This window comes from Canis lupus, chromosome 17 (genome assembly GCF_003254725.2).
Source record: "Canis lupus dingo isolate Sandy chromosome 17, ASM325472v2, whole genome shotgun sequence".
NCBI lineage: Eukaryota > Metazoa > Chordata > Mammalia > Carnivora > Canidae > Canis > Canis lupus.
Genome location: NC_064259.1, coordinates 11,167,919 through 11,187,950, shown reverse-complemented (window position 1 = coordinate 11,187,950; position 20,032 = coordinate 11,167,919). Strand labels below are relative to the sequence as shown.

General features: G+C 40.2%; 1 protein-coding gene across 3 annotated transcripts in view; it reads left to right on the top strand.

Annotated features, from left to right (window-relative positions):
- Positions 1-20,032, top strand: part of NBAS (NBAS subunit of NRZ tethering complex) — a 318,587-nt gene that overhangs the window by 232,225 nt on the left and 66,330 nt on the right. Inside the window, exons 44-45 of one of the 3 annotated variants that reach the window (XM_025454623.3) lie at positions 951-1,285; positions 14,081-14,283. In XM_025454623.3, the coding sequence (XP_025310408.1) occupies positions 951-1,285; positions 14,081-14,128 (383 nt within the window). In that variant the 3' untranslated portion in view covers positions 14,129-14,283. Of the gene's footprint in view, positions 1-950; positions 1,286-6,671; positions 6,810-14,080; positions 14,284-20,032 lie in introns of those variants that run through there. The other 2 variants (XM_049096130.1, XM_025454622.3) reach the window with 2 other exon arrangements.

Genomic DNA, 20,032 nt, shown 5'->3' with positions numbered 1-20,032 from the left:
CTGGCATAGATCTAAAACCAGAGGATTCAACACTAATTGACTTTTGTTATTATCTTTCCAGCTCTTTTACTTACTGTTGAAGGAATTAAATACCCAAGAAACTATAAGAAACCTATTGAACGCCACACAGTAACTTTGAGTAGGCCCGGTACTAAAATCCAAAGTTTCCGACTAATCCTCCAGAGGTTTATTCCCTACTCCCAGTGGTTATATTTTATCCTCTATAAAAGACAAGGCTAGGATATTTTACAATTGGCAATTTGGCAGAATTTCACTTCATTGAAGCCTCTGTGTTTAAAGTACATGTGGAACCGTTGAAATAAGTGCCTCTGAGCCTTTGATAAATTGTGGAAATCTTCAGGATGGTATCCATGTCTCTTTAGGCTCATAACTAGGAAGTTAAGCACATTAATACCTCCCCAATCTATGTGGTACTTTATAACTTACAGAGCACTTTGAATGCTGTATTCATTTGCTACTTACAACAGTTATGAGAATTTACTTCAGTTTATCAGAGGTTTACTGAGTAACCAAATTAGAAACTGGACCAGACTCAGAGGTAAAGGAGAGAGATCCAACCCCTGCCTTCGGGTAGTCGATGGGATGCCAGATGAACAGCAGGTGACTCTAATGTAGTGCAGTGAGTGTGCTGGTGGAAGAAAACGTGGGTGCTGTGCGGGCTGGCAGCAGTTGGGCCTGCAGCTGTCTCCTGTGCCTGTGGAGGCTGGCCCGTAGAGGCTGGCCCGTGGAGGCCTACACAGCTGATGAACCCACAGGCTGGGGCTGGAGCTCAGACCTTCCAATCCGTGTAATTGACAGACTGTCTACTCTAAACCGGTAGATTAAATTTTCCCTTTGGCCACACACAGGGCTGTGTATGTGTGGGAAAGCCCTTGTATGTCTATGTTGGAACAAACCTACTCTCTGTTTTTTCCTTTACTTTCTATTAGGTCTTAATTACAAAAAGCTGACAGATGAAAACATGAATCCTCTGGAAGCACTGGAGCCAGTTCTTTCAAGTCAAAATATCTTATCTATTTCCAAACTTGTTCCCAAAATCCCTGCAAAGGATGGACGGATGCTTTCCCCGAGCTCTCTGTACGCCATCTGGTTACAGAAGTTGTTCTGGACTGGAGACCCGCACCTCATGAAACAAGCCCCAGAGTCCTCACCAGAGTGGCTCCGTGCCTATGATGTCTGCATGAAGTACTTTGATCGCCTCCACCCGGGTGACCTCATCACTGTGGTGGATGCAATTACATTTTCTCCAAAAGCTGTGACCAAGGTAACGGAAAAGATAGTTTAAAGTACATTGAATGCTTTAGAAGAAACGAAAATTACTCTTACATGCTATATATTGTTTTTTATTTACTTTCTCCAGGTGGAGAGAATACTTACAAGTTTGACATTTTAGTTTTTAGCTAAGCGTGAGGTGTTCTAATTGGGAAATCATTTTCCTCTATCACAGATGTACAAGTAGTCTAAATCAGACTTGGTGGTTTTAATGTACATGTACATTTTGTACATATTAAAGTTCTTCTTTGTCATTTTATAGTAAATATTACATCCTGTTCTTTCCAGCTGGTAAGTGGGAAACGCCCCCAGTGCCCAGCCCACAGTACCTGCATTCAGAGTCAGGCTAACAACTTAGCTGTGGTTCAGTTGAGCCCTTAAAAAATTTCACTTGGACACCATGTAGTGATAAAATGATCAATGGAAGTCCATGTAGACATTTTCTAATGTCTGCTCTATGCTTCAATCTGAGCCCCTTTAACTGGGCTCCAAATCTTGCTCTGGATCCTTCCAACAATGTATAGTTCCATGCATAGTAAATAATGTGGGTCCCTGTCCTGCCTTTCTTGCCCTCTGCTTGACCGCGGGGCATATGTGCCCTGGAAAATCTCCCACCTCTGGTCTCAACTGCTGTGTTCTGTTGCCTGTGGAACTTCCTCATCTGCTCTTGCCTGTCTTTGTTGCTGCTTTCTCCTTTCCCAAGTGGGTTGGCAGGTCTGCCGAGTACCTTATCCACAACTATTTTTACTGTGGCTAGTATTATCCTGAAAATATACTATAAAGGTTAAGAATTCAAGTCCTTCATTTGGAGGTTGGCACAGGCAGAGGTTCAAACATCTGTGGAGGTTTCTAGTTCTAACTACTTGTTAGTTCAACAGTTGTGAATAACCAAGGATTTCATTTCCTCAGTATTAGAACTCAAGTACTTTGTTAAAAACCTGATTTTAAATTTCATGAACACTGCTGTGAAAAGGAGATGATTGTTTTTATTGTATTTAAAGAAGAAATAAAAGATTTTAAAGGGAGATAGCATCATATATTTTAAAAGAGTCCAGGTTTCCAGTCTTAGAAACCTGGCTTGAACTTTGAACCTGCCACTGGCTAGCTCTGTGGTTTAGGCTAGACCTCTGCCTCATTGGGGCTGAGTTATCTGTGGTGCAGATCATGTTATTGCTCCCTTTCTGATGGGTGAGGAAAATGAGACTCCACGAGGTTAATTTGGTAATAGAGAAGCCACAACCTGAAGTCAGAAAGGCTTTCTTCCAGGGTCTTTGCTCTTAACCTCCCAGCTGTACTGTATCTAAGTCCTGGAATAAGCAGCTACTCTAGGAGCTGTGGGAGAGAAGGGACCAGAGAGCCCCCAGGATGTTCAGTCTGAGTGAGGTAGCCTGTCCTGGGATATGTCCAAAACAGGGCTGAGTTTAAATGGAAAAGGCCAGGCAGGGAAAAGACGAGAGTCCAGCAAACATGAGTTTTGAATCTCCCAAGGATGAGGAGAGCGTCAGAGTCGAGAGTGCAAGTAAGTAATAGCAATGCAGGGAAGTACTTATGGAGGGAAGGAAATGAACCAAGTGGAGAGTTGAAAGCCAGGGAAAAGGCTCTGGAAGTGGGACTGTGCCCCACAAGAAACGGATGAGATGGGAAGCCAGGACAACTGGGGGGGGGGGGGGTGCGGCTTTGCTCTAAGGCAGGAACAGAGATGAGGTGGGCGTCCAAGGCCATGTGCTGATTGTGAGCATGTATATGGAGACGGACAGACAGTTCTAGATTTTCCAGCAGCAATTACTGACTCGTGATTCAACTTAAGAGTCGGATATGGACTCCACTCAGAGTGTTCATTTTTATTGATGATGTTGTGAGTCAGACATTTTCAGTTATAGCACATTCTCGTCATCTTAGTTTCTTACTAATACCTTCAGATATCCTCCCAGCACCTGAAAATGTGTGACACAGCTGTTAGCACATAGGTGCCTTTTCTCTGAGGAAGAGATGTGTGGCTGATCCAATAAAGAGTGAGATGGATAATCCTTAGCAAGATACTCTTGTAAACTATCTCAAGAGATGGTTTTCCACTGAGTCAGACAAGCTCTAGAAAAGTGAGACCGAGGCATTTAAAGTAATTTCACATCTTTAGCTTTATGTTTTCTCTCCTTTTATTAATTGGCAAGCTTTTAATTTTCCATTGAGAGAGGAAAAGTAAAAAGTCTAGATGCAGTGCTTGTTTGAAATCACACAGTACCATTGTAGAGCAAGTGAAAGCGAGAGAAATTCAGATGGAAATACAACCCTTACATGTCAGAGGACACATTTGGAAAAGGAGGTGCAGCTGGATTTGGCCGAATTTGCAAAATACCAGATGTTCCCACAGCTCGTTCATGATGTTAAAAATGTAAAGTAAGTGTATACTACTCATATAGTGTGTGCAGTTTTCAAATGTCTACCCACATTTAATTCAAAACTGAACTCCTGGAAAGAACTGGTGAGCTAATTCTAGAGTGCGTAACAAGAACAGTGAGCACTTGTTCAGGTGCTGGAATTGAGACAGGAGGATCCGCAAAGCCTGCACTGAGTACCCCGCCCCAATGGGATAAACCCCAGAAGGCTGCTTACCTTCGAGATAACTGTCTTTTGGTTACCATTTGCATTAGCAGGGTTTGTGGGAATCCTGAAAAAAGTATTCACAGCGTGGTCTTCTGTCTTGTAGGCAGAGATTGAATTTGCATGACATCTGAGGTGATGAATATGCAGAAGGGAGAATACGAATGTGTAAAGGTTGGAGCATTTGCTCCAAATCGAAATTGTTTCGTTTTTGTGGAGTTGGGTAAGAGTTGCTTGCCTAGTGCTTTTTCAGTTCATCAATTAGAAACATGTCTTTAGAAGGGACAGAGAGCAAGGTGTAGTGGGTTAGAAATCCAGGAAAATGGTGAAAGAAGCTGAAATTCAGGGCAACGCACTATTTGCTTGGTTTAGATGGATGTGGCTAGATAAGGGGGAGCTTCTGTGCAATCTCAGCCTTTGTTCTGATCCCAGCCATTTATGCTCACCACGCACTTTTGATTCCTGAGAGAGCTGCCTCCATAAGTAGGGACGTGGGATATACTCCTCTCATGAGAGGCTACCCAGTAATTTGCTAGGGCCCTTCTTCAAAAGCCCCAGGTAATCATAGAACGAAAAGAGGCCTTCTAGTGTCCTGCCTTGTGCTTCTCAACCTGGAATTGGGTGGGCACTTTTCACCCTCACGCCACCCCACATGTGCCCTCTATATTCTAGCCCTCACTGTTTATTTCTAATAGTAACATGCTGTCTCCTTTGGGTTAGAGTGGGAGAAATATTTGGAACGTCTTATTTAGCTTGACCTCTGACCCTCAAGCATCATATCTATTGATAATCAAGTTACTGCCCCTAGTGTGTGCGTGCATAAAAGGCATTTTTCCTTGGGTTCCTTATAGTTTCCACTTTTCGGTTCTGCTTTCAGAGCTATAGAAACAGCATAAGGTAATTTCTTTCATATGATGACTGTTCGTGAAATAAGCTACTATTTTCTTCCTTATCCTATTACCCAAATTATTTGATATAAAAATCTGGAAGAGTAAATTTGTCTTAAAAAACATTTGACCTAAAAATCAAATTTATTTCCTAAGTTTGTCTCAATCAAAGGCTGCTTTGTAGCTGTAACTTAGGGTCTTCACAGTGCTAGTTTTATCTCTTAACTAGGAATGGTGGCACATTTTTCACCACAATGAGCAATCAGTGTCTGAAGCCAGTGTAAAAATGTTTAGACAATGCATTTTACGTGATTGCATGGTATGATGTACAACTTTCTGATGCACAAACCAAATGCATATTGTGTAGATTCAGACTGAATCACTAAGTATTTAGTCATTAGCTGTGTGCCGTATACAATGTTAGTTGCCATTGACAACATTACAATGTAAAAGACATTTCTAAGAAAGTTAAAATGTTTTTGTTTTTTTTAAGGATTTTATTTTTAAGTAATTTCTACACCCAACATGGGGCTCCAACTCATGATCCTGAGATCAAGACTCTCATGGTCCACTGACTGAACCAGCCAGGAGCTCCAAATGTTTTTTTTTTCTTTTTTACAGTAAAATTATTATAACTGAGAATTATACTCCTCATGAAATTAGAAATTCTTTGAGGCTAGGGATGGTGCCTTTTATCTAATTTTCCAGTTCCTAGCACAGTTTTAAGTAGGAACTCCTTAAGTGTGGTTTAAACAATTATCATCAGAATTGGGGATTGTAAAACCTTTTGATCTCTGGATACCTTAACATTCTTAAAAATCATTGAAAACTGTAAAGAACCTTTGTTAGTTAAGGTTATATCAATTGATATTATCATATTAGAAATTAAATCCAAGAAGTTTTAGAAATATTTATTTAATCCACTTAAACTACAAATAATAGACCCGTTATAGTTTGGCATGAATATCATATTTTAATGGAAAACAACTATTTCCAAAAGAAAAGAGATTAATGGAAGATTAACATTATTTTATATTTACATGTCCTGCTTAATAGAACACAGTCGGATGCTTGTGTTTGTTTCTGCATTCAGTTTTTGTTGTTTGGGTTGAAGTAAATGAAGAAAATCCAGCCTTACACAGATGTGAGGCTGGAAAAGGGAGAAGTGCTTTAATAGCCTATAACTTGGGGTATTCTCCTTTGATACCTCACTGAAACTCAGCAAGTGGTAGATTGTTAGAGGCCAGTTGCAATATGGAATCTAAAACCACATCATTGAACCCTTTGTACTCTGTTAAATTAAAACTACGGGTCTACATTGCACTTTGAATGGATCTTTTACCAAGGTATGGTTTGTATATAATGCATTAGGCCTTTGGAAAATAGTGTTCTGTTGAGTTATGCAGATCTTCCAAATGTTGATAAGTTGCATTACAAAATATCAACAAAGTCACATGCATTAATATAAGCTCTCATCTCAGCAGATGAGTCTTAAGTATTGGGAAGCTGTCAGTCTCACAGTGGTAGATACAAGTTTCCCAAAATTCTAATTTTTTGCTTGACAGCTCAAATTTTATCAGTGGCAACAAATACTATGAATTGTTTTCCTCGAAGTGACAGGCTTATTTTATAAACTTTGGAGAAAATGTCTGCCAAATATCCAAGTAAATAACCAGAGTTTTCTATTCGTTGTTCTTTTAAGCAGAAATGGTGATGCGTGCAAAGAGCAGCTACTTCAGCTCATAATTCAAACCATCACACAAATGCTTTTTCCTTCTTATGTTTTGGTGTATAGTGAATGCTTTGTATATGTCAGTTCTTCATACAGAATCTTAAAAATGTGCACTCAGTGATTGAGATTAATAAAATTAATCATTTTTACTCCTTCATCAGGAACATTCTTAAATGAAAATTTGCCAGCGAAGAACATGGTGGCTCTTAGTCCAGTCCAGGTCCAGTGCCATTCCCTTGATTTGTGCTGAGTCCTCACGGTTTCATCCACCATTGCTTTTTTACCAACCTGTAAACATCAATACAGTGAAAAAAGATAAATAATGTCTTAGCATCCTAAAAATAATTTTGACCTGGCAGACTGCTTGGACTCTCATGTTTTGTGGCCCACACTCTGAGAACCACTGCCACGGGTTTTTGTTTCCAAAACTATAGCTGTCTTTGTTGTCTATGTGAGAAGTCACTTCAGCTTCCTAGATATTTATAATGTAAATAAGAATAATGAAGATATATTCTGGTAAGTACAGAAGGGTTTTGCCTTAAATTTTCAGTTCCTTAAAAGAGATCAGTGTATTTTCTTTTTTTCTTAGAGGGAGAAACTTGGGGAGGGGCAGAGGGAGAGAGAGAATCTTAAGCAGTCTCATGAGGTCATGACCTGAGCCGAAATTGAGTCAGATGCTTAACCAGCTGAGCCACCCAAACACTCTAAAGCAGATTAATTTCTCGTCAGCCTTCCAGATGTGGAAATACAAATAATTTGAAAAGGCAAGATGGAATGTACCACCCTTTAAATTTGTGAACTGTGAGCTATATATTTTTTCTTCACAATTTAGTTAATATATATAATACATTAATATATATTAATGTACAATATATAAACAAATATATTAATACATAAACAAATATATTAATACATAATATATTAATATATAATATATAATGTATTATATATTAATATATAATATATAAACAAATATATGTATTAATATATGATATATGAACAACCTTATCTGTTTGTTTCGGACCACTATATATATATATATATATATATATATATATATATATATATAGCTAGCACATTTATTTTTAGCAGGGAGTTCTCTGGGAGATAACTAAGAGATGCATCAGGAAGGAGAAGGGGCTTTGCAGTAAGGGGACATCTTGTAATGGACCCTCAGCTCTGTTCTAGGCCAGGATATCAGATCAAAGAAAAGATTATTTTTCTGGGGTCAGTTTGCCATAGTGTTTGAGGGTGATGCTTGTTCTTTTCCTCCTTCACTAACACCTGCTTTTAGGTTTCAGGAAGGTGAAAGCAAAAGTATCAATAAATAAATGTTAATAACTATTGTTGGAATGGCTGGCATTGGAGAATGTGGTCTGGATCCATGGCCTAGCAGCCTCTCTTTCACGTTTACACTCATGGAACTTGACTCGTTAGAGCTGGCTCAGAGGTCATTCTAGAAAGTAGTGGGGAAGGAATGCATAGTGTGGACAGGCAGGCTGCGGACAGGAAACAGCCACACTCTCCATGGCTTTCGTTAGTTCTCATCCTGTGAGGATGATTATGGAGAAGATGGAGAGAGATGCCACAGTGTTCCCCCTGTAGTTTCCTGCCTGTTGATTGGAGTGAGCTTTTCTCTCTTTCATGAGAAGACGAGGAATGGACATTGGGCCTTTTGCTCCCTTACCTGATTAGGCTTGATAACAAATGCTGTAGCCACCGAGGGGAGAAAGTTGTCTGGGGTCTGTCAGAACCTGGTCCTGGGGCTCCCACCTCATGAGGCCATCCTCTCCATATGTGCAAATCTCTGAAACCCACAGTGGCAGTGAAACCGTTGCTTCCGGAAAGCTCTGACTAAAATAGATCAGAAGAGCACACTTTTCTGACTCTCTGTAGACCAGGCTAAAAATTTATTCTTTATTTCCTATCTCCGATTTTGCCCAACTGGATTGATAATTAAAACTCATCAGAAGTTAAACAATGAATTTGAGTGAGTGGAAAATGTGCCAAGTAATATAGGTCAGCAACTTTAATTCCACTTTAAATTCCCAATGGAGAAATTAACATCCTAAACATCAAATCTTCTTGCCCTTTTAATTATAGTTCAGTTACATCAGAATCAAAAATTCATAAGTTCACGGAGGTAAGGCCTCCTTCTGGTTTCTGCTGTCTTAGCCAGAGAGGTCTGACTTAGGTGTCTGGGTAAAACCAGGTTTCTTCAGCAAAATACAGTTCCTTTCACTTGAGTAGTATGGCTTCTTCAAAGTGAGTTAAACTAATCCCACCTCAGGTTTCTTATGCATCTCCTCTTAAAAATAGGAAAAAGAAAAAGTTGTATTAGCATCAGCTCTGTAGCCATGCAACTTAACCAGCCCTGAAACAGCCAAGCAAAACAAGGTTCTAGAGTCCTGGTCTTAATTTACTCCATAAACATTCCTAGAATGCTGGAGAGCAGAGAAGTGGCTCAGTGGTGTGTGTGTGGAGGGGGGTGTGGGGGGGCAGGAAAGTAGACACAGGAAAACTCACTTGGTTTAGCTTTGCCAGGATACCAGGTCAGGCCAGTTGTCCAGAGATTGGTTGAGAAGGTCTCCTATCAAGAGCTTAACTGGCATGTGTTCGCCAGGAGGGAAGGCAAATCTGTCCATACTGTCTCCTCTCTAAGATGTATTTATTGTACATGTCCCTGTCTTTAGTCATTCTGCCTTCCTAATTTCCATGTCATCATTGGATCCCTCCATTCTGCAGCCACCCATAATCAATTTCTTCTCCCTGTGGCACCAGATGTCACTCCTCCTGTCTTGAATACTGAAAGAAAGAAGCACAACTTAATTTCCTGGGGTCCATAGGGGAACATTCTGCTTTATGGGTAAGGAAGGCACTCCAGAGTAGGAGAAAATGGTTTCTCCCACGTATACCCAAATGGACGTCAAGCTAATAATAATAAATTATAAGACGTGAGTCATTATCTCTCACCTACAGAAATCACCGTCCCTGCTATACATTAACGAGAGTAAAAGCTACCATTTGTTATTTACTATTATGTACCAGGCCACTGGCTAGATGTTTTACCTTATCTCCAATAATCTTCACAAAGCCCTGCAACATAGCATTGTGTCTCAGGTTAGAAATGAGTAAACTAAAGGTTAGATGTTAAGTAATTTGTTCGAGGTCAGAAGCAAGTTAGTAGCTGAGCCAGAATTCCAATTCTAGTCTTATCTATCCACCTTAGAGATCTTCTGCAAATGGTGATCCTTTATTCCCATAGATAGGGCCCACTCAGTGTGTTCAGAGGCAACCTATTCATTTGTTAGATCCATTTACTTGTTACATTTTTATATGCCTTTTTGATCCATCCTCCTTTCTGTAACTTCAGAGAAATAGAACCACTTCCTCCTCCCTGTGACTGCTCTTTGGGTAATAGAATATACCTTGTATCACCCAAGACTTTTCATCCCCACTTTTTTATTTCTCAACCTGCATTCCATGTGATTCAGTCCTAATCATCTTTTCCTTGACAGTTTATGTGTTCCTATTTAAAAAAAAAAAATCCTTTTATGTTTTAGTTTCCTAGTGTTGTAATTAATTACTACTAAGCTTAAACAATACACATTTATTGCTTTATGTTTCCAGAGGTTAGAAGTCTGACTGGGGTTTCACTGAGCTAGGCTGGAGATGGACAGACACCGAGGCCTCTCGAGGCTTTAGGGGGAGAATCTGTGTCCTTGCCTTTCCCCATGTCTGGAGGCTATCTGCCCTCATTTCTTGGCTTAAGGTTCTTTTCCCCAGCTTCAAAGACAACAGCATTATCCTCTCTCAGACCCTCTGTCTTCACATGTTCCTCTCTGGCCAAAGCCAGGAAAGATTCTCACATTTAAGGCTCCATGTGATGAGATTGGAGCCTGTGTGGGTAATGTAGGCTGATCTTCCCATCCCAGGGTGCATGTCATTAATCATATCTGCAGTTTCTTTGCCACATAATGAGCATATTCACAAATTCTAAGGATTAGTATGTAAACATCTTTAGGAACCATAATTCTGCCTGCCAATACCTTTACATATACTAAGATTTTAGAGACTTTATAGGCTTTATAACAAGGTTTTATAAAAGGACTGAAGTTAGGGGGTGCCTGGCAGGCTCAGTCTGTGGAGCATGCTACTCTGGATCTCAAGGTCATGAGTTCAAGCTCCATGTTGAGAGATTACTAAAAATAAATAAACTTTAAAAAAATAAAAAGGACTGAAATTAAAACTAAAATGGAAAAACTATGAAAATAATTATTGAAAAATACTAAACTTAAAGCTGAAATCTGTCCTAATTAATACATACATATTTTTTATCTGGGAGTAAATGGATTTTAGTTTATCTAGTGTATAACATTTGTACCTCAAAGCCAAATAAATTACATGTATCTCTGTTTCTAACTACTGGGGTGTGTGTGTGTGTGTGTGTGCGTACGTGCGCACGCGTGTGCATGTTTAACCACATGGATCAATTATTGGAGTGTATATTACAGCAATGAGTGCAAATCTTTGGATTTTCACGATTTTTTTAAACTGTAAAAGGGTATCTAGTCCACATTTGTCTTAGAAGGCATTGCATTTCTGAAGCTCCTATTGCTGAGTGGAAAGTGACATCGTCATATATTTTTTAAGACTTTATTTTTTTAGATCAGTTTTAGGTTCAAGGTAGAATTGAAAGGAAAGTACAGAGATTTCTCACATGCTACTTGCTCTTGTCCATACACAGCCTCCCCCATTATCAGCATCCCTCTTTAAAAGGTACATTTACTACAACGATGAACCCACATTGACACATCATCATCACCCAAAGTCCATTGTTTACCTTAGGTCTTACTCATGGTGTTGTATCTCATATGGGTGTGGACAAATGTATAATGACATGTATCCATCTACCCATCATTGCAATATCATACAGGATATTTTCACTGCCCTAAAAGTTTTCTGTGCTTTGCCTGTTCACTCTCTACCCTCAACCCCCTCAACTATAGATCTTTCTACTATCTCTATAGCTTTGTCTTTTCCAGAATGTTACAGTGCTAGAAGTGTACATGATACGGTCTTTTCAAATTGACTTTTTTTTTTTAAGATTTTATTTAAGAAAGAGCGTGTGTGCACAGAGGAGTAGAGGGGCAGAGGCAGAGGGAGAAGCAGACTCCCTACTAAGCAGGGAACCCGACATGGGGCTCAATCCCAGGACCTCGAGATTACGACCTGAGCTGAAGGCAGATGCTAACTGACTGAGCCACCCAAGCACCCCTCAGATTACCTTCTTAAACTTAGTAATACACATTAAGTTTCCTCCATGTCTTTTCATGGGTTGATAGTTTATCTCTTCTTGATACTGAACAATATTCTGTTGTCTGGATGTGTCACAATTCATTTATTCATTCACCTGTTAAAGCACATCTTGGTTGCTTCCAAGTTTTGCTGTTTTGAACCATACTGCTATAAACATTGATGTGCAAGTTTTTATGTGGATATAAGTTTTCAACTCCTTCCACCACTCTGCCTTCCCACCAGCAATGGTTGCAAGTTCTTGTTGCTCCACATCCTTGTCAGCATTTGAAGATGCCACTGACGTCTTGGTCATTCACACCAATTCTAGTAGGTGTGGAGTGGTATGTTGATGCTGTTTTAATTTGCATTTCCCTGAAGATTTGTGGTGTGGAGCATCTTTTTATTTAGTTATCTGCTATCTTTATATCTTCTTTGGTGAGGTATCTGTTATGCTCTTTGGCCCATTTTTTAATCAATTGTTTTTAAGAAAACGGTTTTAAGAATTCTTTGTGTATTTTGTATAATGATCCTTTACCAAGTATGACTTTTATATATATTTTTCCCAATCTGGCTCTTTTCTCATTCTCTTTACATTGTCTTTTGCAGAGCAGAGGTTTTTAATTTTAATGAAGTCAAGCTATCAGTTATTTTCTTCATGGATACTGTCCCTAAAAATTCACAGCCATATCCAAGTCATCTAGATTTTTTTTTTTCTTTTGTAATCTTTTAGGAGTTTTATAGTTTCCTGTTTTACATTTGGGTCTATGGCCCATTTTGTGTTAATTTTTGTAGAGGGTCTAAAGTCTGTGTCTAGATTGTTTTTTTTGCATGTGGATGGCCAGTTGTTCCAGCACCATTTGTCGAAAAGACTATCTTCACCCCATTGTATTTCTCTGCTCTTTTGTCAGGGATGAGCTACTATATTTATGTGGTTATACTTACATGTTAGCTTCCCCCACCCACCAATTTTATGGAATTCACTGTTAGTATTTTATAATTCTATTAACCTCAACTATGAAAGTATTTAAAATTTCATAATAAGTATTTTTCCCATTGATCTCTGGTTTTGGTGTAGTCATCATTTGACTCATTTGATTCTGAACTGAATGAGTTTTATTCATACCAGATACATTTAGGAAATATTTATGTGAGCACTTTTTCATTGCCATTGTTCTAGGTGCTATAAACAAAAGACTGCCAAGTTTGCCCTTGAGAAGCTCATGGTCATTTGGCACAAATGTATGCATGTATAACAGATGAACTATAAGTTAATGTAAAAAGTACTACTTAAGGGTTTAATAAATGCTGTCTGTAGAAAGGAAGACATAATCAACATTTATGAAGGCCTTTTGTTTCATATATTTGTTAATAATGATACCCAGTAGTGATTATTTCAAGATTTTCAAATGTGCAGTATAAACTACTCTCATCTGACTCTTAGCTAGCCTGTGCATATTATTATAGTTGTAAACATTATCCTTTCATTTCTATTCTTGAATGCCTTTGCTTTTAAGGAACTATTTTCTTCTGGTTCCCAGGGTGAAAGTTTAGTCTGATAAGCATATTCTATCTTGACAAAAATGCAAAAAACAGGAGCTTAGGAGATAAGCATAGAATAGAAAACCTAAAAAGGAATTGGTTGTTTTTTTTTTTTATTATAACTGTCAAAGGTACAGAATAAATGGGAACAGAGAATACTTAAAAGGATAGAGAACACAGTTTTTGAAACTTGATGTAATGTAACATAACTTACTCATATATAAATAAAGTCTAGATAGTCCTGAGAAAAATGACCTTCTCTTACAAGGTTCTAAAGAAAAGAAAGTCTCTCCTCTTAAAGGTTTTACATGGTGTTTATACTTCCAAACTTGATTATTTGTCCTTCCTGCCCTTTTTCCATTTATTAAGAGTAAAAAAATCCATAAGTTCCTACAGAAGTCAACCTGATTTTCCCATTTGGCTTAGGATCTTCTTTTTTTTCCAGTGTACATCATTGGTTAATTTGTTCATTCATTGAACAAATATTTATTGAGTGCTGGGGAAGACAGCTTGTAAGATGGCCCTTAATGATCCCTACCTCCCAGTATTTAATCCCCTGTGTAATCCCCTCTCCTAGAGTGTGGGCTGGATTTATTGATTTTCCACTAATGAACAGAATACAGCAAAAATGATGGGTTTCCACTTAGAAAATTAGGTTACAGAAAGATTGTGGCTTCCTTCTTAGGTACTCTTTCTCACTTTCTCTTGTGTGACTTACTCCTGGGGAATATAGCTGACGTGTTGTGAAGAGCTCCGTATGGCAAGAAACCAAGGCTGCTGATAACCGTGTGATAAACGTGGTTGTGGATCTCCTCCTGCCACCCAGTCAGGCCCTCCTATGAAATCACAGTCCTGACCAGTCTTTGGATTATAACCTTAGGAAAGACCTTGATTCGGAGCTACACCCAGATTCATGATTTATAGAAGCTATGAGATAATAAATTTTTAAGTTTCTAAAATTGGGTAATTTGTTATACAACAATGGAAAATCATTATCACTACATATCAAGGAATTGCTCTCAGTGCTGGGTCTGTAGCACTGAACAGAATGGACAAAGACCTGTGACCTTAGGGAAAAATGCATTAGGGAGAGGTGGAAACCATACAATATACAAGAATGAGTAAGTTCAAACATGTGAAATGACAATCAGTACAAGTGAAAAATAAACCTGGAAAGGACTCAAGATGCAGGATGATTACCTTTTAAAATAAGATGGTCAAAGACCCTCCCAAGAAAGTAACATTCGAGCAGAGACCTTACGGAAGTAAGGTGGCAGTGGGTTCTGTGGTTATCCAAGATAACATGGGCGAGGAAGTGAAAAGTCTTGACAGAGAACATGCTGGAGCAAGGAGGCCAGTGTGGCTGAACGGGATGAGAGAGGAGAGCCATGGGAGGTGAGGTCTGGTCAAAGGGTAATAGGAGAGCAGAATCTTGTATGAATGAGAAGCCATTTGGAGAGTTTGATCACACCTAGCATTTTAGCAGGATTGCTTCTGCTGCTGTCCTGAAAGTATTGCAGGCAGAATAGTAGAAAGTAAGGCTATCACTTAGAAGGCAGTTGCAGTTTTCCAAATAAAAGATAACAGTGGGGACGCCTGGGTGGCTCAGCAGAGGAGCGTCTGCCTACAGCTTAGGGAATGATCCTGGGTCCTGGGATCGAGTTCTACATCAAGCTCCCTGCGGGGAGTCTGCTTCTCCCTCTGCCTATGTCTCTGCCCCTCCCCTCCCCTCCCCTCCACTCCCCTCCCCTCCCCTTCCCTTCCCCTCAAATAAATAAATAAATAAATAAATAAATACATAAATAAATAATCTTTTTTAAAAAATGAGAGTGGTTTGGATTCAGGTGGTAGCAATAAAAAATGATGAAAAGTGGTCAAATTCTGGATTTATTGGAAGAGAGGACCAAAGGGATTTACTGATATATTTGAGGTAAGATGTGAGAAAAGTTAATATAGGTTGGTGTCAAGATTATTGTGAACAACTATAAAGATGGAGGTGCCATTTTCTAAGATTGGGAAGGAAAAACTTTTGGGAAGGGCAGTCAGGAGTTAATTTGTTACAATATTAAAATTGATGTGACTTTTTAAAATGTCACCATTGGAAGAAGCTGGGTCGTGGGTATTTGGGATCCCTTTGTACTATTTTGCAATGTCTTGTGAGTTCATAATTATCTCAGAGTTTTTTGTTTTGTTTTGTTTTTTTAAATATCGATATGACTTTTAAACATCCCAGTTAGGATGTTGACAGGCAATTAGTTGTATATATGAATCCGAAGGTCAACAGAGATGTCTGGGCTGCAGAAATGCATTTTAGAATCATCAGCGTAGAGCGAGGAGTCAAAGCCAAGGGAGTGAGTGGGTAGAGAAGGAAAGCAGAAGATGAAGTTGCTGGGCACTCCAACATGAAGACTTGAGGAGAAGGAAGAACCAGCAAAGATTGACCCCTAAGGTTTTTTTTTTTTTTTTTTAATAATTTAATCCATTGATGGAAACGACATAGTAATGAATGAAAAAAAAATGCTTTTGGAAGGAGAGGGGAGAATTTTGTTATAATTGGTGAGAGTGGACGGGCCATAGCACCCAGAGGAAGGATTGGCCTCGGACAAGATTCCGTCAGTGTCCCTTGGTGATAGCAGGAGGAAGGCAGAGCTGATGGGCACAGATGTGGCTAGAGATGGAGACCATTAGCTTCTCGATGCTTCTATTTTCTCAGTAAAAAGGCGAAGAAAGAAAGCTGAGTGTGTGAGTATAAAGGAAGGACTGTGGAGATTTGAAAGAGGGGAAGATATAAAGCAATAATCATTTAAGAGAATAGGGAAAATAGGGAAATGTAGTCAGGATGCTGCCCACCCCCAGCATTTTAATGAGCACCTCTCCCAGTGTTTAATTGTAACCCTAATCTGAGCTCTTAAAATGTTAATAAATCTCCTGTCCCTAGAATCCACATGTTTTGGCCGAATCTACCTCCCCTCCGATACCTTAGCTTTCTCTGTACTTGAGCCTGCTGTTTATCCTCCTCTTGCCAGATGCCTGTTTTTTATCCTTAATAAGATTTATATGTTCATAAAACATATATTAGAATTCTTTCCTTTTCATTTCAGCAATTTCTATATGATGACATACAAATATTAGGGTTCTTCATCTCATGACCTAATACCAGTGTAGGGATTGGAAGCATGCCTGGGTAGTGGTATACATTAATGATGCTTCTGCTCCTGATACTGAGGCTGATGCTGGTCCTATGGAGGAAACCCAAAGGAATGTGAGATGTGATCCCTGCCTTCAGTCAGCTTACAATCTGGGAGCACAAGGCAAACATGCATAAAAACAGCCAAGAATTCAAGGCAGCATGAAAGTGATCATGGAGTTTGAGTGTCATGATTTCCCTATACATGAAGACATCTGATATTCACAGAGGTCTTGTAGGGGTGGTAACTGAGCAGGCATTATCATCTCCAGCAAGAAGGCCAGATTACTGAAGGATAACTGTCCCAAGTTTTAATAAGGAGTAAGTATCCAATCCTATTTTCACGCCCAGGTCTCCTGGTTCCAGATTTGATGCTCATTCCATGATAGTTCTGCTCGCAGAGCTGAGAAGAAAGGTCATTGTAGCTGAAATAAATAAAATCCAGGACGTAATTATGTATCTTGTAGGTTTGTGAGTCCGTAAAGTCTGTCTTACATTTAGGAAGTTGGAGAGTTTGGTCCAAGTGGGCCTGTGTTATGAAGAGCCCCCAAAACACAAGTGATTTTGAATGTGATATGGAGAAGCATCAAGAAGCCCATGGACACTTGTGCATGACGCATGGACTGGAGGACGACTGTTTCAGGAGGGGAAAAAAGTAGCCTTTGAGTGCTTGGGTTGTGTGAGGAGCTACTACATACAATATCTCATAAGCTCTCCCTATCAACCCTGTGGGATTGGTGATGCACCCATTTTATGGATCATAGAAGAGGCACAAAGTAGTTAGGGGGACCTACCCTACACTGCTAGTGAGTAAGTGACACAACCAGGATTTGAATTTAAGTCTGTCGTATTCTGAAATCTTGTGCTAAACATGCTATTTATACAAAAACTATAGCTCTGTTTACAAATTTATTTTCACTTGTTACTATAAATAATCTGCCTTAAAAGCCATAACATTATGTCTGTCAGGGTACTGGGGCAGTTGGAAGGCAGTCACTAGAAATATAAAATTGAAGTGCCTCTGGGGGGTCAGCAACCAAGACATGGCTCAGTGGGTAGAACATTTGAAAGCATAAAGTGGCACAAGGGGCTCAGCCTCAGCTTTCCTCATGCTTGTGCCCATACTTCTTATTTGTAAACCTGTGCGTGGTTTAGAATGAAACTGTGTGCCGTGCCCGGGGTTGGCATTAAGCACTAGCTCAGACACAGAGGGAAGGACAGATGTGCAGTGTGCTCCATGCTTTAGAATTCTGTGATCAATTCATTTGTTTCAGGCTGTAAGGAGCCCCTCTGCCAAGCCACCCAGTCCGATGACTTCTGTTAGTGGGGCATTATAGTAAGAATACTGTGCCTGTAAAGAAGGGGAGTGAGGGAAACTGTCTCAGTGAACAGCTGACAAGTCATGACCTGGAGGTGTGAACCTGCTCACTTGCACTTCCCACCCTCCACCCCGAATTCTCACACTCGCTCACAAATGACACCACCCCCCCATCGCTGCCCCGCCCTGTGCATGTTAAAATTGCCCCAGACAGGATCCTTTTTGATTGTGTCACCATCCAGTGTCGAGCAGCCTTGTGGGACAGAACTCTCAGAAATCAAGCAGGTCATCGTCCAGCCTCTGTGGCTGCCCTTGGCTACGGTGCTGGCCCCTGATCCCACCAGCTGTGGTCAGATTATGAAGCAGTTTGTGGCCAAGCAGATACTCTGTCTTTAATAGGCCCCTTTGGGCTGCTTCCTCAGAGATGGATTGTGGACATGCATTCACTGTGAGTATGGGGACATGTAGAAGTCTAACAGTTGGCTCTTAAATGTCTGTTCATGTCCCCTCCCTAATGATAAGGGGAGCTGATCTTTCCTTCTGAAGTCTCCCATAGACCTCCAGGCCACACCCAAGTCCTGGTAGGGGTGAACCAGTTGCCATCATTTAACTCTTCACATCCAGCCTTCCAAACAGATGCCAGAAGAGGGTTTATTGTAACGTTACTCTGTGAATTATCCAGCCAGCCCTGGAAAGTGAATATTTTATCATCATTTTAATAAGAAAGAGAATTAAAGAGGTTGAATAACACCTCCAGTGTCTAGTGAGCTACAGGTAGCAAAGGCAGGATTCACATAGAGGTCTGCTCCCAAGATCTTGCTTTGTGTCTGCAGTCTTGCCTGAAAATTTGGCTGCAAAAGCCCTTCTGGGGCGATCATGATTATTGGCCTGACTGGCAAACCGAAAACTCATTCTCTGTTTGTGCCTGGCTAAGGTAATAATTAGTAACAGAGATTGAAAATTGGCCAGTCCGATCCTAAATGATGATGCCTCTGCTCCCGAGGAGGAGTCTGGCGGGACACCAAGCCACTGTGTACATCTCTAGCCCTAGCAGGCCTCCTCGTCAGTAAGTGCAAGGAGGAGTGTGCACTCCTTCCCGTGAAGCATGCAGGCTCTAAATCCACATTGAGTGGAAGTTGGGAGGAAGACAGGGGAATAAATAAACAACCTCAGAATAATGTGCAGCAAATACCAAAGCATATTTTAACATGAAAAAAAAGCAGTGGGGAAGAAAAGTCTGAAAATAACCTCCCTATTGAGATGCTCTTCTCTGGCTGACTTCTCAGTTCTGAGTTTATGGTTCAGCTGTAGATCTTCAGCGACGTGGGCTCCCTTTACTTCTCTGTTTTTGTTCCTCGCGTCAACGCCATCCTCTCACTTTAGGACCTCTTTTTTTTTTTTTTTTTTAAAGATTTTATTTATTCATGAGAGACACACACAGAGAGAGGGGCAGGCAGAGACACAGGCAGAGGGAGAAGCAGGCTCCACGCAGGGAGCCGGATGCGGGACTCAATTCTGGATCTCCAGGATCAGGCCCTGGGCCGAAGGGGGCGCTAAACTGCTGAGCCACCTGGACTGCCCGCTTTAGGACCTCTTCAACTTATACACAGACTTACCTCCTAATTGCTGGTCTATTAATACTTTTTCTAGCCTGTGCAACAAAGGAATTTGGAAGAAAAAGACATGCCCTCTCCTCTGCACCCAAGCCTACTGCTTTTTTGAGTACTGGTACTCACGGGAAGATCCTGGTCTAATTGCACCCATCTCAGGATGCTCAGGATTGTTTCTGCCTACTGGCCAGCTGGGGGTACTCTTCATAGATGAAGCTGGTCAAGAGTTAAATTAGTGAAAGATTCATAAATGAATCATCATAAATGGATGATTTGATATATGATTCATGATATCATGAAAGAAGCAAGATAGACATGGTTAATATTGGGGTCAACAGAGCTGGGGTATAGCCAGCAAAAGCCCCATAGTAGAATGTATTTGAGCGGAGTCTTAATAAAGGAGGGTATTTGTCATGAGTACCACAGAGGGAAAGCTTAGAAGAGGAGGAACACTCCAGACAGATTTAACAGTTTTAATAAAGGCAACAAAACAAAACAACCTAGTACCTTCAGTAAACTACAAGAAAAATGGTATTAAATGAAACCATGTGAATGAGGCTCTAGAGAGAA